General features: G+C 50.7%; 1 protein-coding gene across 9 annotated transcripts in view; it reads left to right on the plus strand.

The window, feature by feature from the left end:
• ABLIM3 (actin binding LIM protein family member 3) overlaps window positions 1-13,631 on the plus strand; it is a 111,025-nt gene that overhangs the window by 54,110 nt on the left and 43,284 nt on the right. For all 9 annotated transcript variants that reach the window (XR_008423703.1, XR_008423707.1, XR_008423705.1 and 6 more), the window contains 2 exons: window positions 6,302-6,428; window positions 10,219-10,312. Coding sequence is in view for 1 of the 9 variants with exons in the window: in XM_053907014.1 (XP_053762989.1) it covers window positions 6,302-6,428; window positions 10,219-10,312 (221 nt within the window). In the remaining 8 variants the exon portion in view is untranslated. The remainder of the gene's footprint in view (window positions 1-6,301; window positions 6,429-10,218; window positions 10,313-13,631) is intronic.

A 13,631-nucleotide genomic window follows, 5' to 3' on the forward strand; every position in this document is an offset into this window, starting at 1 on the left:
CATCACCACCAACACCAACACCATTTCCACCACCAACACCAACACCACCATCACCACCAACACCACCACCAACACCATTTCCACCACCAACACCAACACCACCATCACCACCAACACCACCACCAACACCAACACCATCACCACCAACACCAACACCATCCCCACCACCACCACCACCACCAACAACAACAACAACACCAGTACCACCACCAACACCACCAGCACCAGCACCACCACCACCAACACCAGATCACCACCAACACCAACACCACCATCACCACCACCACCATCACCACCATCACCACCACTGCCATCACAACCAACACCACCATCACCACCACCACCACCACCACCATCACCACCAACAACGACACCATTGCCACCAACAACAACAACACCACCACCACCATCACCACCACCACCATCACTACCAACACCACCAATACCACCAACACCACTACCACCAACACCATCACCACCACCACCATCACCACCAACACAACACCATTTCCACCACCACCACCAACACCACCATCACCACCAACACCACCACCAACACCATTTCCACCACCAACACCAACACCACCATCACCACCAACACCAACACCAACACCAACACCATCACCACCAACACCAACACCATCCCCACCACCACCACCACCACCAACAACAACAACACCAGTACCACCACCAACACCACCAGCACCAGCACCACCACCACCAACACCAGATCACCACCAACACCAACACCACCATCACCACCACCACCATCACCACCATCACCACCACTGCCATCACAACCAACACCACCATCACCACCACCACCACCACCACCATCACCACCAACAACGACACCATTGCCACCAACAACACCAACACCAACACCACCATCACCACCACCACCATCACTACCAACACCACCAATACCCACCAACACCACTACCACCACCACTACCATCACCACCAACAACAATACCACCACCAACACCATCGCTGCCACCACCAACACCAACACCAACAGCACCATCACCACCAACACCAATACCACCAATACCACCACCTCTACCACCACCACCACCATCACCACCACTACCAACACCACCACCACCAATACCACCACCACTATCACCACTGCCGCCATCACCACCACCACTATCACTGCCAATACCACCACCACCACCAGCAATACCACCATCACCATCGTCACCACTGCTAAACCATGGATAACATTGATTGGCTGTTATTATTGTCAGGCAATGCACTGAGTTTTCTATACATAATATCTCATTTAATCATTATAGCTCTACAAGGGAGAGAAGAATAATTTTTTACAGATGACAACACTGAGACCCACAGAGCATAAAGAGCATAAATGACTTGCCCAAAGTCACACAAATAGTAGCTAATGAAACTGGAATGTGCCCAGGCGGTCTGGCCCTGGGGCCTATTCCCTTCACACCCTATACCAGAGACATGACTTGCTAGTTGGGAAGGGTCCTGTCTTCCTGGATTAGTTGTCCATGACAAGGAAGGGACTCGCAAAACCCACTCATTTTTGCTGATCTAAATGGAATGTATGACACAGTCAAGAAAAACTAAAAATGGCTGTCTGGAGTCTTTAGACACCTCCACAAACTAAAGGATTTGGGGGAACAGGTGGTGGCATCATCCTTTCTGCCAGCTGAAGGCTGTAATTTTGGAAAAGAGGGGAACAGATGAGGAGTGGACAGCTGGCTGTGCAGCAACCAACTCAGGGCAGGGTGTAGTTTTCCTGACCCTGCTTATTATACGAGACTCATGGGCTCCTGGGTGGATGCCTGAGGCTCCACCAGCGGTCAAGGGTGAAAGGAGGAAGAAGAGAGAGAAAAAGCTCCCGATCAACCTGAGGCCAGTACAATAAAGGACCAGCAGGATCACACGGAAAGAAAATCCGCATGGAGAAGCCATCTCAGAATCCCCAGGCGGAGTCAACAGGCCTTCCCTGCAAGAGGAATGTTCTTCTGGCCTCAGATCAGAGACTGGATAGTGCCCGGAACATGGGCTAGGAACACGAGAACGTGAAACAAGAATGACAGTGACCATTTTTAAATTTTTTTTTTCAACGTTTTTTATTTATTTTTGGGACAGAGAGAGACAGAGCATGAACGGGGGAGGGGCAGAGAGAGAGGGAGACACAGAATCGGAAACAGGCTCCAGGCTCCGAGCCATCAGCCCAGAGCCTGACGCGGGGCTCGAACTCACGGACCGCGAGATCGTGACCTGGCTGAAGTCGGACGCTTAACCGACTGCGCCACCCAGGCGCCCCGACAGTGACCATTTATTGAGCACACGTGTTGCGTCCTCCCAGGCCTGATTATGGTGCATCCCCACACTAGTGTTGTAAGGAAGATATTCAGGTAAAGAAGCAGGGGCTTTGCGGTCGCACAACTGGTAAGTGAGGGAGCTGGGATCCTGCCCTCGGCCAGCGTCTCACCATTCACTCTGTCCTCCCGGCCCAGCCTCTAACCACTACACTGTACTGAGTCCTGAATTTGAACTCAGGGTGCTAATTCTATCCCAGGTGTGCCATTGCAACTTAAGGAGATAGGACTCATTGCTAGAATGTGGCCACGAGAGGATGCAGCTATTCAGACAAGACGTATCCGAGAGGTCGGGAATTGTGTGGTTGGCCATAATAGACCTCGCCCCGTGGAGTCCACAGGGGAATCTGATCAGTGGATGACCACATCCAGCAAGGAAAAGTGAAGCGAGAGGAGTGAAGGAGAGGAGGGAAACTGTAATTGTCTTGAAATATTTAAAGGTGGGGCACCTGGGTGCCTCAGTTGGTTAAGCGTCCAACTCTTGGTTTTGGCTCAGGTCATGATCTCACAGTTCATGAGTTTGAACCCGGCATCGGGCTCTGCAATGACAGTGTGGAGCCTGCTAGGGATTTTCTTTCTCCTCCTCTCTCTGCCCCTTCCCTGCTTGCTCTCCTTCCCTCTCTCTCTCAAAATAAATAAACTTTAAATAAATATATTTATATATTTAAATAAATAAATAAATATTTATTTATGTTATATAAAAAATAAATATATATAAATAAATGTATATATATAAATAAATGTGTGTGTATATATATATATATATATATAAATATATATATATATATTTAAAGGAAATGTCAGGTGGCAAAAGAGGTAGGTTATTCTTACTGCATAAAATAAGGGGCTTCACAAGGAGTCCAGTCTCAGTCTCCATAAAAACAAGGCAGTTGTGACGAGAAATGACAAGTGTCGACGAGAGTGTGGAGAAAAAGGGACCCCTGTGCACTGTAGGTGAGAATGTGGACTGATGCAATCCCTGTGGAAAACAGAACAGAGGTTCCTCAAAAAATTAAAAATTGGGGCACCTGGGTGGCTCAGTTGGTCAAGCGTCTGACTCTTAGTCTCAGCTCAGGTCAGGATCTCACGGTTCGTGAGTTCGAGCACCACATTGACCTCTGTGCTGACAGTGTGGAGTCTGCTTGGGATTTGCTGACTCCCTCCCTCTGCCCCTCCCCTGCTTGCTCTCTCTCTCTCTCTCTCAAAATAAATAAACTTAAAAAAAATTTTTTTTAATTAAATATGGAACTTCCCTAGGATCCAGTAATTCCCCTGCTGGGTATTTTCCCAAAGAAAACAAAATTACTAATTTAAAAAGATACACGCACCCCGATGTGTATTGCAGCATTATTCACAATGGCCAAGATATGGAAGCAACCCAAGTGCCCATCGACCGATGAATGGATAAAGAAGATGTGACATATATATATACCGTGGAGTATTACTCAGCCACAAAAAAGGAATGGAATGTTGCCGTTTGCAACAACATGGATGGACCTAGAGGGCATTATGCTATGTGAAATAAGTCAGAGAAAGACAAATACTGGATGATTTCACTTATACCTAGGGTCTAAAAACCAAAACAAATGAATAAACAAGCAAAAAAGCAGAAACAGACCCATAAATACAGAGAACAAGCTGATGGTTGACGGAGGGGCGGGGAAGGGGGGATGGGCAAACATGGGTGACCGGGAGGAGGGGTTACTGGCTTCCACTTGTGGAATGAGTGAGTCCTGGGGATAAAAGGCACGACATAGGGAATGTAGTGAATGGCGTTGTAACAGCGTTGTACGGTGACGGATAACGGCTACGCTTTGTGGTCTCATAGCACCAGGTAGAGAGTTGGTGAATCTCTGTGTTCTATACCTGAGGCTAATGTAACATCGTGTGCCAATGATACTTCAATAAAAAAAAAAATCAGATACGAAATAAAAAAGGGAAGTAACAAAAGAAAACACGAATAAACCTTTTATGTGATACGTATTTTTAAAAATCAAAATCGGAAAAATAAAGAAAGCAGGCCTGACAGTTTTGCCTGTCCAAAGGCAAAGTGGGCTTCCGCAGAGGGGGTGAGCTTCCCATCGCTGGAGGCAAGTAAGCAGAGGACGGTACCCACCTGTCAAGAATGCTGTAGATTCCTGCGTTAGGTGGGACTGTGACCAACTGCTCTGTGAATTCTGAGCCCCTGTGGAATTATGTAACCCTATCACGGAGGCCCACAGAGACGCGAGTTCGGTATTTGACCCCTGAGCCCCCAGGTTCTTCTGTGCTGAGCACAGGCAAGTCACTTGTATGAAGTCATCTCTAGATGATTACATTCCAACATCTATAATTATTGGGATAGAAGTGGGTTGGGGCGCCTGGGTGGCTCAGTCGGTTAAGCGGCCGACTTCGGCTCAGGTCATGATCTCGCGGTCCGTGAGTTCGAGCCCCGCGTCAGGCTTTGTGCTGACAGCTCAGAGCCTGGAGCCTGTTTCAGATTCTGTGTCTCCCTCTCTCTGACCCTCCCCCGTTCATGCTGTGTCTCTCTCTGTCTCAAAAATAAATAAATGTAAAAAAAAAATTTATAAAAAAAAATAAATAAATAAATAAAATAAAAAAAAGAAGTGGGTAGACTTATTCCAGGAGGAAAGGCAGGAAAAGAGATCTCAAAACCATTCTCCCAGTCCCCAGAAGCAGTTTGCAATCAGAGACCCTCCTGCCCCTAGTCGTGCTAAGGATGTCAGAAAGGCTCTAGGTAGCCAAGAGCTCAGAACTGTGGGGGTGCCTCCTACAGGCATGTCATCAGGGCCCAGTCCCTCCCCACAGTTAGCCGGGCGCACCCCCTTCCTCGACAGGCAGACATCATCTTCTCTCCCAGGACCCGCTCCCAGCTGGACTTGAGGTTTTCCAGCCAGCCTCTCCCAACTTGATGTGCAGCTTCTCTCCTCCCCAGGCTCCAAAGTATGCATCTGTCTTGTGGTGCCAGTAGGGAGGCTTGTCCTCTGGTAAACTTTGTCCCGTGACCCTTTCCTCCTCCAGAATGGGACATCCGGTCGGGTAGGCTGATTTCCCAGCATCTCCCAAGTACCTCGGACGCTGGCTCCATTTCCTGCCCCTCCCCAGACACCGATGGAGCAACAGGCAGATGCCTGGCCCCCACATTCTGTGGTCCTGATGCCCATTCCAGGGGAATCAGGATAGAGAGTGAGGGCACCGCTCCGGTTTGGGACAGTCCTATCACGTTCTTTAATCCTTGGAGCGGAAAACGTTTGGCATATAAGTATGTTGGAGCGGGGCCAGTCATGGTAAATTCTGTCCTTTTCTTGGGTACCGTGTGAGGTCTTCTCCTTCGTGCATGTTCAGCAAATATGATTTGAGTGCCTACTATGTGCCCAGCACAGCACTAGGCCAGAGAATAGATTTAACCACAAAACAGAGACGGGGTCCTTGCCCTTGAGCACACAGCCTCAGGGTGGGGAAAATTAGCCACTAAGCTTATCCCTGGAGCGCTGCGTCTCAGACGTTACTGTGCTTGGAGATCTAGGTCAAATTCAGTAGGTCTGGGTGGGTCTGAGAGGATGCACACCTGTAAGCTCCCAGGTGATGCTGATGCCGCGGGTCCCCCAGGTCACGGAGAGCAGCCTGCGTAGTTACCTGCTTGAGGGCAGGTGGGAAGCAGGGCAGGCTCCGTCTGGTTTTGGATGCACAGTGGGCAGGATGACAGAGAACTTTCTGAAGGAATCCTAGGATGTCTTTCTCCCTCGTGCCGAGACCTCTTGTCCAGAGGCCAGGGCCCCGGCGGCCTTTGCTTTTACCTGGGAGACCCCTGGACAGGTGCCAGGACCAGGGTGTCCACTGCGGAGAGAAAACCGGCTTTGTTGGGGGGGGTGGTTCTCCTTCACCTGGCTGGAGAGGAGGGCCGGGATGTTTTGCTCAGTGGCGTTCTCTTGTCTTTGCAGACTGTGCCGGGTGCAAGGAGGAGATCAAGCACGGCCAGTCGCTCCTGGCGCTGGACAAGCAGTGGCACGTCAGCTGCTTCAAATGCCAGACCTGCAGCGTCATCCTCACGGGGGAGTACATCAGCAAGTGGGTGTCTCCCCCCTCCCCGCCCCAGCTTCCGCGCCCCCCCCCCATCCTTCCAGCCTGCCCCCTGCAGCCTTTGCCCGGGTCTCCAGTAGCGCCTCCCTCCACTTGCATCCAGCCACCACACGGCCACAGCCGCAAACAGCATATCCCCGACCCTTGGGCCCTTCCGTGGTGTTTCCTCCGCCGGCGATGCTCTCCTCCCTCCCTGACGTGCTTGCACCTCCCCTCCCGCTGGTCTTGCGTCCCACACTGTCTCTTCAGGGGTGGTCTCATGCCCTCCGTGCCCTGTTTGTGTCCTTCACACAGGCTAACACGGTCTGCAGTTATCCATTTATCCATGCCAACTCTTTAATAAGGATACTAATATCAGCTACCACGTATGGAGCTTTTATCGTGTCCCAAGAATACACTAATGGCTGTGTATGGGTTATCCCATTAAATCCCACAACTACCCCCATGAGGCGTCCAGCCCCATTTTCAAAGCTGTGCAAACTGAGGCTTGGGGAAGTAAGTAACTTGCTCCATGATTAAATTGAATGTCTGTCCTCACCAAGGCAGGGACTTTGTTTCAGCCACGGCTGCCTTTTTAGCACAGTGCCCGACCCCCGGCCAATGATACAGTTGTTGAATGAATTGAATCCATGAGATGAGATACAACGGACACACAAAGCTATCAGGAAAGAGGGCCCAACCCCCAGTGCCTGCGCGGTGTGGCACCGGTCCCCTGGCCACTAGACCCTAGTGACAGCGTTTACATACTCAAGTACCTACAAGAAATCGTGGCCACAGGCCCTGACAGCTTTGATGCTCTGTGACCCAGACCCTTCTGAGGTGCCATTGTGACCCACTGCTAGGACATAGTGAGCACGTAAAATTGTAGCACATATGGTTTTTGCTGTCAATAGAGTGATAATCCAATAAGGGAGATAAACTATATACATAAAGAATTATGACATCAGCAGTTGTGTGATAGGGAGCTCAAGAGTTTTGTTGTTGAAGACCCTTCAGATCATAAGTGACAGAAAACCCAATTCGAACTCATTTAAGCAAAAATGAGAGTTTATTGACTCAGAAATGGGAAAGCCAGAGGCATACTGACTTCGGCGTGGCTGAATCCAGGGACTTAAAGATGTCATTAGCTCTTTAGAAGTGCCCCTCTCCCCCACCTCTCTCTCCCCCACCCCTGTCCCAGCTCCAGCTTCTTCCGTGTTGGATTTATTCTCAAACAGGCGCTCCCCAAAGGGTAGCAAAGGTAATCACCAGCCACTCCAGGCTTTCATTCTCCCAGCTTAGCCAGGCCGGCAGAGAGAAAAAGGCCTCCTTCCCAAGGATTCCAGTGGAAGTCCCATGGTTGCCCCTGATTTGGCCACCCTTAGGTCACATACCCATTCCTGAGCAATCGCTGGCCAGGAGGATGTGAACCCTAGAGCCAGAGACCAGCCCTCCGTGACCCACAGTGACTGTGAGGGGCAAGGGGTGGCCCCCAAAGGAAACCCCAGGCAAGGTTCTGGGCAAAAGGGGGCACGGATGCTACCAGAGAGCCCTGTCTGCCGGAGGCCCAAGAACAGGGCTGTGAATATTCAGAGAAAGAAGGGATCACTTCGAAGTAGCAGGGAGTGAAATCTGGAGTCCGTGAGAGCTTCATGGAGGATAGTGCTATTTGAGCCAGACCTTGGAAACAGGGGTAAGAATGGAAAATGCAAAGAAGGAAAGCTGGGAGGCAGAATGCCCGGCCTGGGCAAGGGCAGGGTGGTGCCTGACACGTCCATCTTGTTGGCCAGAGCTCAGACGCGTGCACACGTGAAGCAAGGTCCGAGGCTGCAGAGGTGAGCTGAGGTCACGTCACCGAGAGCTTTGAATGCCATGTTAGTAGGAGTTTGGCATCTCGCTCTGTGCTTGCCGAGTAAGAAGTGCCCTTAAGTGAGTCACCAGCCAGGAGGCCTTGAGTCTGTGCGCCCGAGTGAGAATTCTTTAGAGGCGCAGGGTTTGCCCAGAGCTCCTCTCAAGGAGGCCCAGCCCTGACTGCCCGTTGCACCTTGGGCCTCTGAAGCCTGCCCTGGGCTCTTCATTTGTCTGCTGGCAGAGTGGCTGGTGCTTAGGGGCACTGACTGTGGCATCGATGCCCTGGTTAGAAGCCCAGCCTGCATGACCTTGGCAAGAGACTTCACTTCTCCAAGTCCCAGTTTCCTCACTTATCAAAACAGATAAGAAGACCTACCTCATTGGGTCACGCAAAGGCTCAGGTATCAGTGCTTCGTACGTAATAAGTGTCTAGTAAATATTAATTTTACCCTCTGCCTCTCTTTAGAATCATGCATATTTCAAATTCCCTAAGGCCTCCCAACCCGTGGGTCCAAATGAGGTGGGGTTGGCATTTATACCCAAATTTTGCTGGCTCATCGTACCCCTCTGCTGACACATGACTTTATCCCCCCTGCAGGGTCACCTCCCACACCCACGGCGTGCGGAAAGGTTGGCAGGGGTGGGAGGAGGCTTGTCTCCTGGGCCCACGAACAGCAGTCTGACCTCTGGGCTTTTCTGGGCCTGAGTCCTCATTGCTGCCTCTCCTTCAGGGGAACACAGACTCCCTGCTGCCCAGGGTGGGGTCACAGCAGTCCCAGCATGGCAACAACTTGGAGACAAAACAGTGACGTGCCTGTCCTTCAGGCCTCTCTGTGTGAGCCGGTTCTCTTATGCCCAGAGGTGGGGGAAATGGCCCTTTCTCGTCCTGGATTCATTAGCACTACACAGCTGTGTCATCAGATCTGGTCCTTAGATGCAGTGTCCTGTTGAAGTCCCCTCCCTGCACACGAAGTCCTCACTACAGGCCGGCACAGCTGAGCCCTACACGCTGGAGCCGTCTTTCAGTCCTCATGACGACCTGGGCGAGAAACCAGACCGCCCGGCTTTGGATCCAGCTTTAGAGCATCGGCGTTGAGTTACTGAGTTGCCTCATCAACACAATAGGGAGACTGATAGTTCTGACTTCATAGGGCGGCCGGAAGGATTAAATGAAATAATCTATGTGAAACACCTTTGGAGGGCCCGGCACACACCAAGAAATAAATGTCAGTGGCTATTAGTAGTAGGAGGTAGTATAAGAATCATTAACAAAAATCCTATTACTGCCTGATAAGTTTTAAGTGAAACTTAAAACTTCTATGTGAAAACGAAACACATAGGAAGTGCTTAAGGTAGTTTCCTGTTATCTACTGACCCGGGAGGACAGTCAGATGACTCTTTCACTGCAGGTAAAATTTCTTATTAGAAGAGGAGCCCTTTAAGGCTATCCACAAAAATTGACCACATCGATTCCCTCCGGGAAAGGGCTGGGAGGAGGGTGAAGGCATTCCCCTTTATGCCTTTATAATGTGCCAAATGCAACTATCACCTATTCTAAATACAATAAAACTTAATGCACTTTGACAATACTTTTTTCTCACAGCCCTTAGGGATAAAGAGAAGAAAGTGGGTCTGGAGAGCTTGCGGGGAGGAGGGGCGGAAGGAGGACAGAAGAGGGGCACCCATGGCCAGCAGCCCAGACCAGTGGTTCCCAGGTGCGCTCGGGAAGTCTGCCGAGATGCAGATTCCCAGGCCCCCTTCCAGGGGTTCTCTGATTCCAGAGATCTGGGGGGGGGTGGCTGGGGAGTCTGCATTTTTGACAAGCTCCCCAAGTGTTTCTAATCTTGGCCCAGTCACCATTGGCTGCAGGTCCTGGAACCTCCATGTGGCTCCCCCTCGGATCCCCACACCCCCAACTTCCTCTCCCTGTGTGGATTTCCTCTTGCAGGGATGGTGTTCCGTACTGCGAATCTGACTACCACTCCCAGTTTGGCATTAAATGCGAGACCTGTGACCGATACATCAGCGGCAGGGTCTTGGAGGTGAGTGGGGTTCAAGGAACTGTGAAGGTGTTTGCGTAGGATGGCCCGTGACTCCAAAAAGTCATCACTGAGGCCCCCTTCTTCCCCAGCCTCCCCCCCGCCCCCCACTGCCTCTACCCCGGCTGAGCTTGCTGCACGACTTGAGCAAATAACTTTGCCTCTCTGGGCCCTCCCAAAGTGAGAAGCCAGACAAAATTATTCCCGGTTCAAAAAATGCCGTGCTGGGAATATCAGTGGCTTCTCTGGACTCAGACCCAGATAGATTACTGGGGAGAGACAATTACGGGTTTCTTCCCAACCTGCTAAAGGATGGAAGCCAGTTTTAATTTTTTAAGCATTTGGTAATGTGCCGATTTAAGAACCAGCTTGTCTACTGGCTTGCTCCCTGAGCCCTGCTTTGGCTGGTCCATCACCATGGCAACAGCTCTCCCCTTCCTCTGATGCACGGCCTCAGCTCTGCCAGGAACAGGCAACCTGCGCCCCTGCCCGAGCTCCTATCTGCTGGCCTTCCTGGCCTTCCTTCCCACATCCTGTGAGCCCAGAAGACTGTCTTCCTATGGTTTGGGACCACCCACCTCGAGGAATTCAAAACAGGAAAGAGTTTGGTGCAAAGGAAAAACAATGGCGGAAGACTAGAAACAAGTGGGTTCTGATATTGACTCAACTGCTCCCTCATGCTCAGATTTGGGGTGAGTCTCTTTGCCTCTCTAGGCCTCAGTTTTCCCTTCTGACAGTGGCTGGGGGATGGCAGACTGCTCTTCCAGGCAGAATCACAAATTCTGAGAACGCCGGTCACTTGGTCAGTGTTACCTGAAGCCAGCGCTTGTGTTGAGAAGGATTCTGCAGCCGCGTCCAGTCTGTGCAGGAAAGAGTGTAGCAACCAGGAAAGCAGGATCCACAGAGATGCATTGAAGCTGAGCCCCAAGGATAAGAAGGAGGCTGTCTCGTGACCAGCTGGGGGAGAATAGAGCTTGCCCCATTCAAAGAACAGAGGAAAAGGCCAGTGCGGCTGAATTATATAAATTGGGGCTAGGGAGGATGGAGTCTATCACACAGGATATATCGTATAGGGCTTTGTAGCCATTTAGGAGTTTGGATTTTAGAGTAAGTGCAATGGCAAGGTAGTGGAGAGTTTTTCATTTTTTTTTTAATGTTTTTATTTATTTTTAAGAGAGAGAGTGTGAGCAGGGGAGAAGCAGAGAGAGAGGGAGACCCAGAATCCGAAGCAGGCTCCAGGCTCTGAGCTGTCAGCACAGAGCCCGACATGGGGCTCGAACTCACAAACTGCGAGATCATGACCTGAGCTGAAGTCGGACGTTTATGCGTCTTAGCCACCCAGGCGCCCCAGGTTTTAAACCAAGAAGCAACATGATAAGATTATGTTTCTAAAAGATTGTAGGGAGTCAGAGAGAATAAGCTAAAGGCACATTGCTGACCAACTATTAAACCTTTCCAGGGAGCAGTAGGAGTGCCATGTGGAAGACCAAGCAAGACACAGGAGCACAGCTGGGGTGTTGGCCTGGATTTCTGAGGGCCCAATACCAGGGTGAGGCATTTGTGTGGGATTCACTGGGCAATAGGGCTTATGCAGAGACTGAGCATGAGTGACCCACTTAGAGCTGCTCCTTAGAGAGGGCATAACGGACACAGGCTCCATTGGGAGGAAAGCAATAGAAGTGGGAGACCAGCGGGGAGCCCATGACGTCATGGGAAGGATTCAAGACCTACAGCGGCAAACAGAAGGAGCACCACCTACCTCCAGCATGATGGAAGTGAAATTCCCATCTCTTTGCTGCGGGGCAATTATAGACAGGAGGGTTGGGGGAAAAGAGGCCAAAAGTTGTACCAAAGTGTCAAGCCTGGATGAGAGGACGTCTGCTGCTGTCATCTGCGGAATGAGGGGTGGCAGGGAAAGCAGCTGATCAAGGCAGAAACACAGCGAGTTCCATTTGGGACAGGTTGTGATTGAAATTCCGAGAAGGTTTCAAGAAAGTGGTCAGAAATGTGGAGCAGAACTCAGGAACAAAGCTCCATCAGGCTTCGCAGCGTGGAGGGAATAATCTCAGAAAGGCTAGGATTTGAATAATAGCGCCAGGGGAGTCATTGGGATGGAGAGAAGGAGGGAGGGAGAGCAAGAGAGAGGAAGAGAGGGAGGGGGAGAGAGGGAGGGAGGGAAGAAAGGAGAAAGAGGGAGGAAGGGGCTGAAGGCAGCCTGGGGGAGTGGCCGCTTACAGGTGCACAAGGGGAGTGAGGTGTCAGAGAAAGAGGAAGAGAAGTCAGGGACGTGGGGGGGAGAAAGGGACCTGGGCCACAAGAATACAGAGCTTCAGAAAGGATGGCGAGGTCGGCCAGTGTTGGTCAGATTCTGCGGAGCAGTTGAGGACTATGCGGGCTGAGAAGAAGCTGTGGAGTGTGGGGAAAGGTGACCTTCAGAACAGCCTGAGGTCAGCTGGATTATAGGAGAGAAGCGTCTGCATTGTAGTGGGGTAAAGGGTCAGTGGGATGGGCGGTCATAAAAGCAGACTTTTTTGTTCGGGAAGGAAGACACTTGGATCACACACAGGGCTGCAGACGGGAACTCATCCCAGCATTTCCAAGCCGCTCTGACACTGTGTCTGCGGCGGCTGTCTTCTCCCTTGTGCCGCTGCGTTGAGCAGTTGAGCATCCCGGGAGCCTCCTCTCAGGCTGCTGGTGTAACCGGGTTTCGATTGATTCCATTTGTATGAGGCTCCATTAGCATCGTGGACGTATTGATTTTTTTTCTTAAAGCTGGAAGAGACTTTTAGCTATCAACTAGTTAGCCCTCCTCATTTTACAGATGAGAAAAGGGAGCCCCAAGACGTGTGGTGCAATCCCAAGGTCATACGCGGTGTTTCTGGTAGAGCCGGAGCTAAAATCTAGGACTCCAGACTCCTATATCCCACACACGTGGCCACAGCTCTCTGCCACTCAGTGGTCTTTGAGGTCATGTGATGTCATGAAATACACGGTTGGAGTGAAACAGACTTGGATTCCAACGTTACCGCTTCCGGCCATGAAACCTGACACCAAGTCACTTTCTCTGAGACTTAGAGTCTATCTATCACGGCGAATACTACTGTTATTTAACTCCTGATGGATATGTTAGCGTGAAATAATAGAAAATATATGAACTTCTCTCTGTCCCTGGTTCCCAGCACAGGGCTCCTAAAACTTGCAACCTCCGTAAGTGTTAAGAACACGAGGAGCATCTTTTGTATTGATTTTATATAAATTAATAGTATAAGTATTAGTATTTGCCCTTGACCCTGCTTCCTGACACAGAGTTCCTAAATCTCTT

This window comes from Panthera pardus, unplaced genomic scaffold (genome assembly GCF_024362965.1).
Source record: "Panthera pardus isolate Hobbes unplaced genomic scaffold, ASM2436296v1 HiC_scaffold_2, whole genome shotgun sequence".
Lineage (NCBI taxonomy): Eukaryota > Metazoa > Chordata > Mammalia > Carnivora > Felidae > Panthera > Panthera pardus.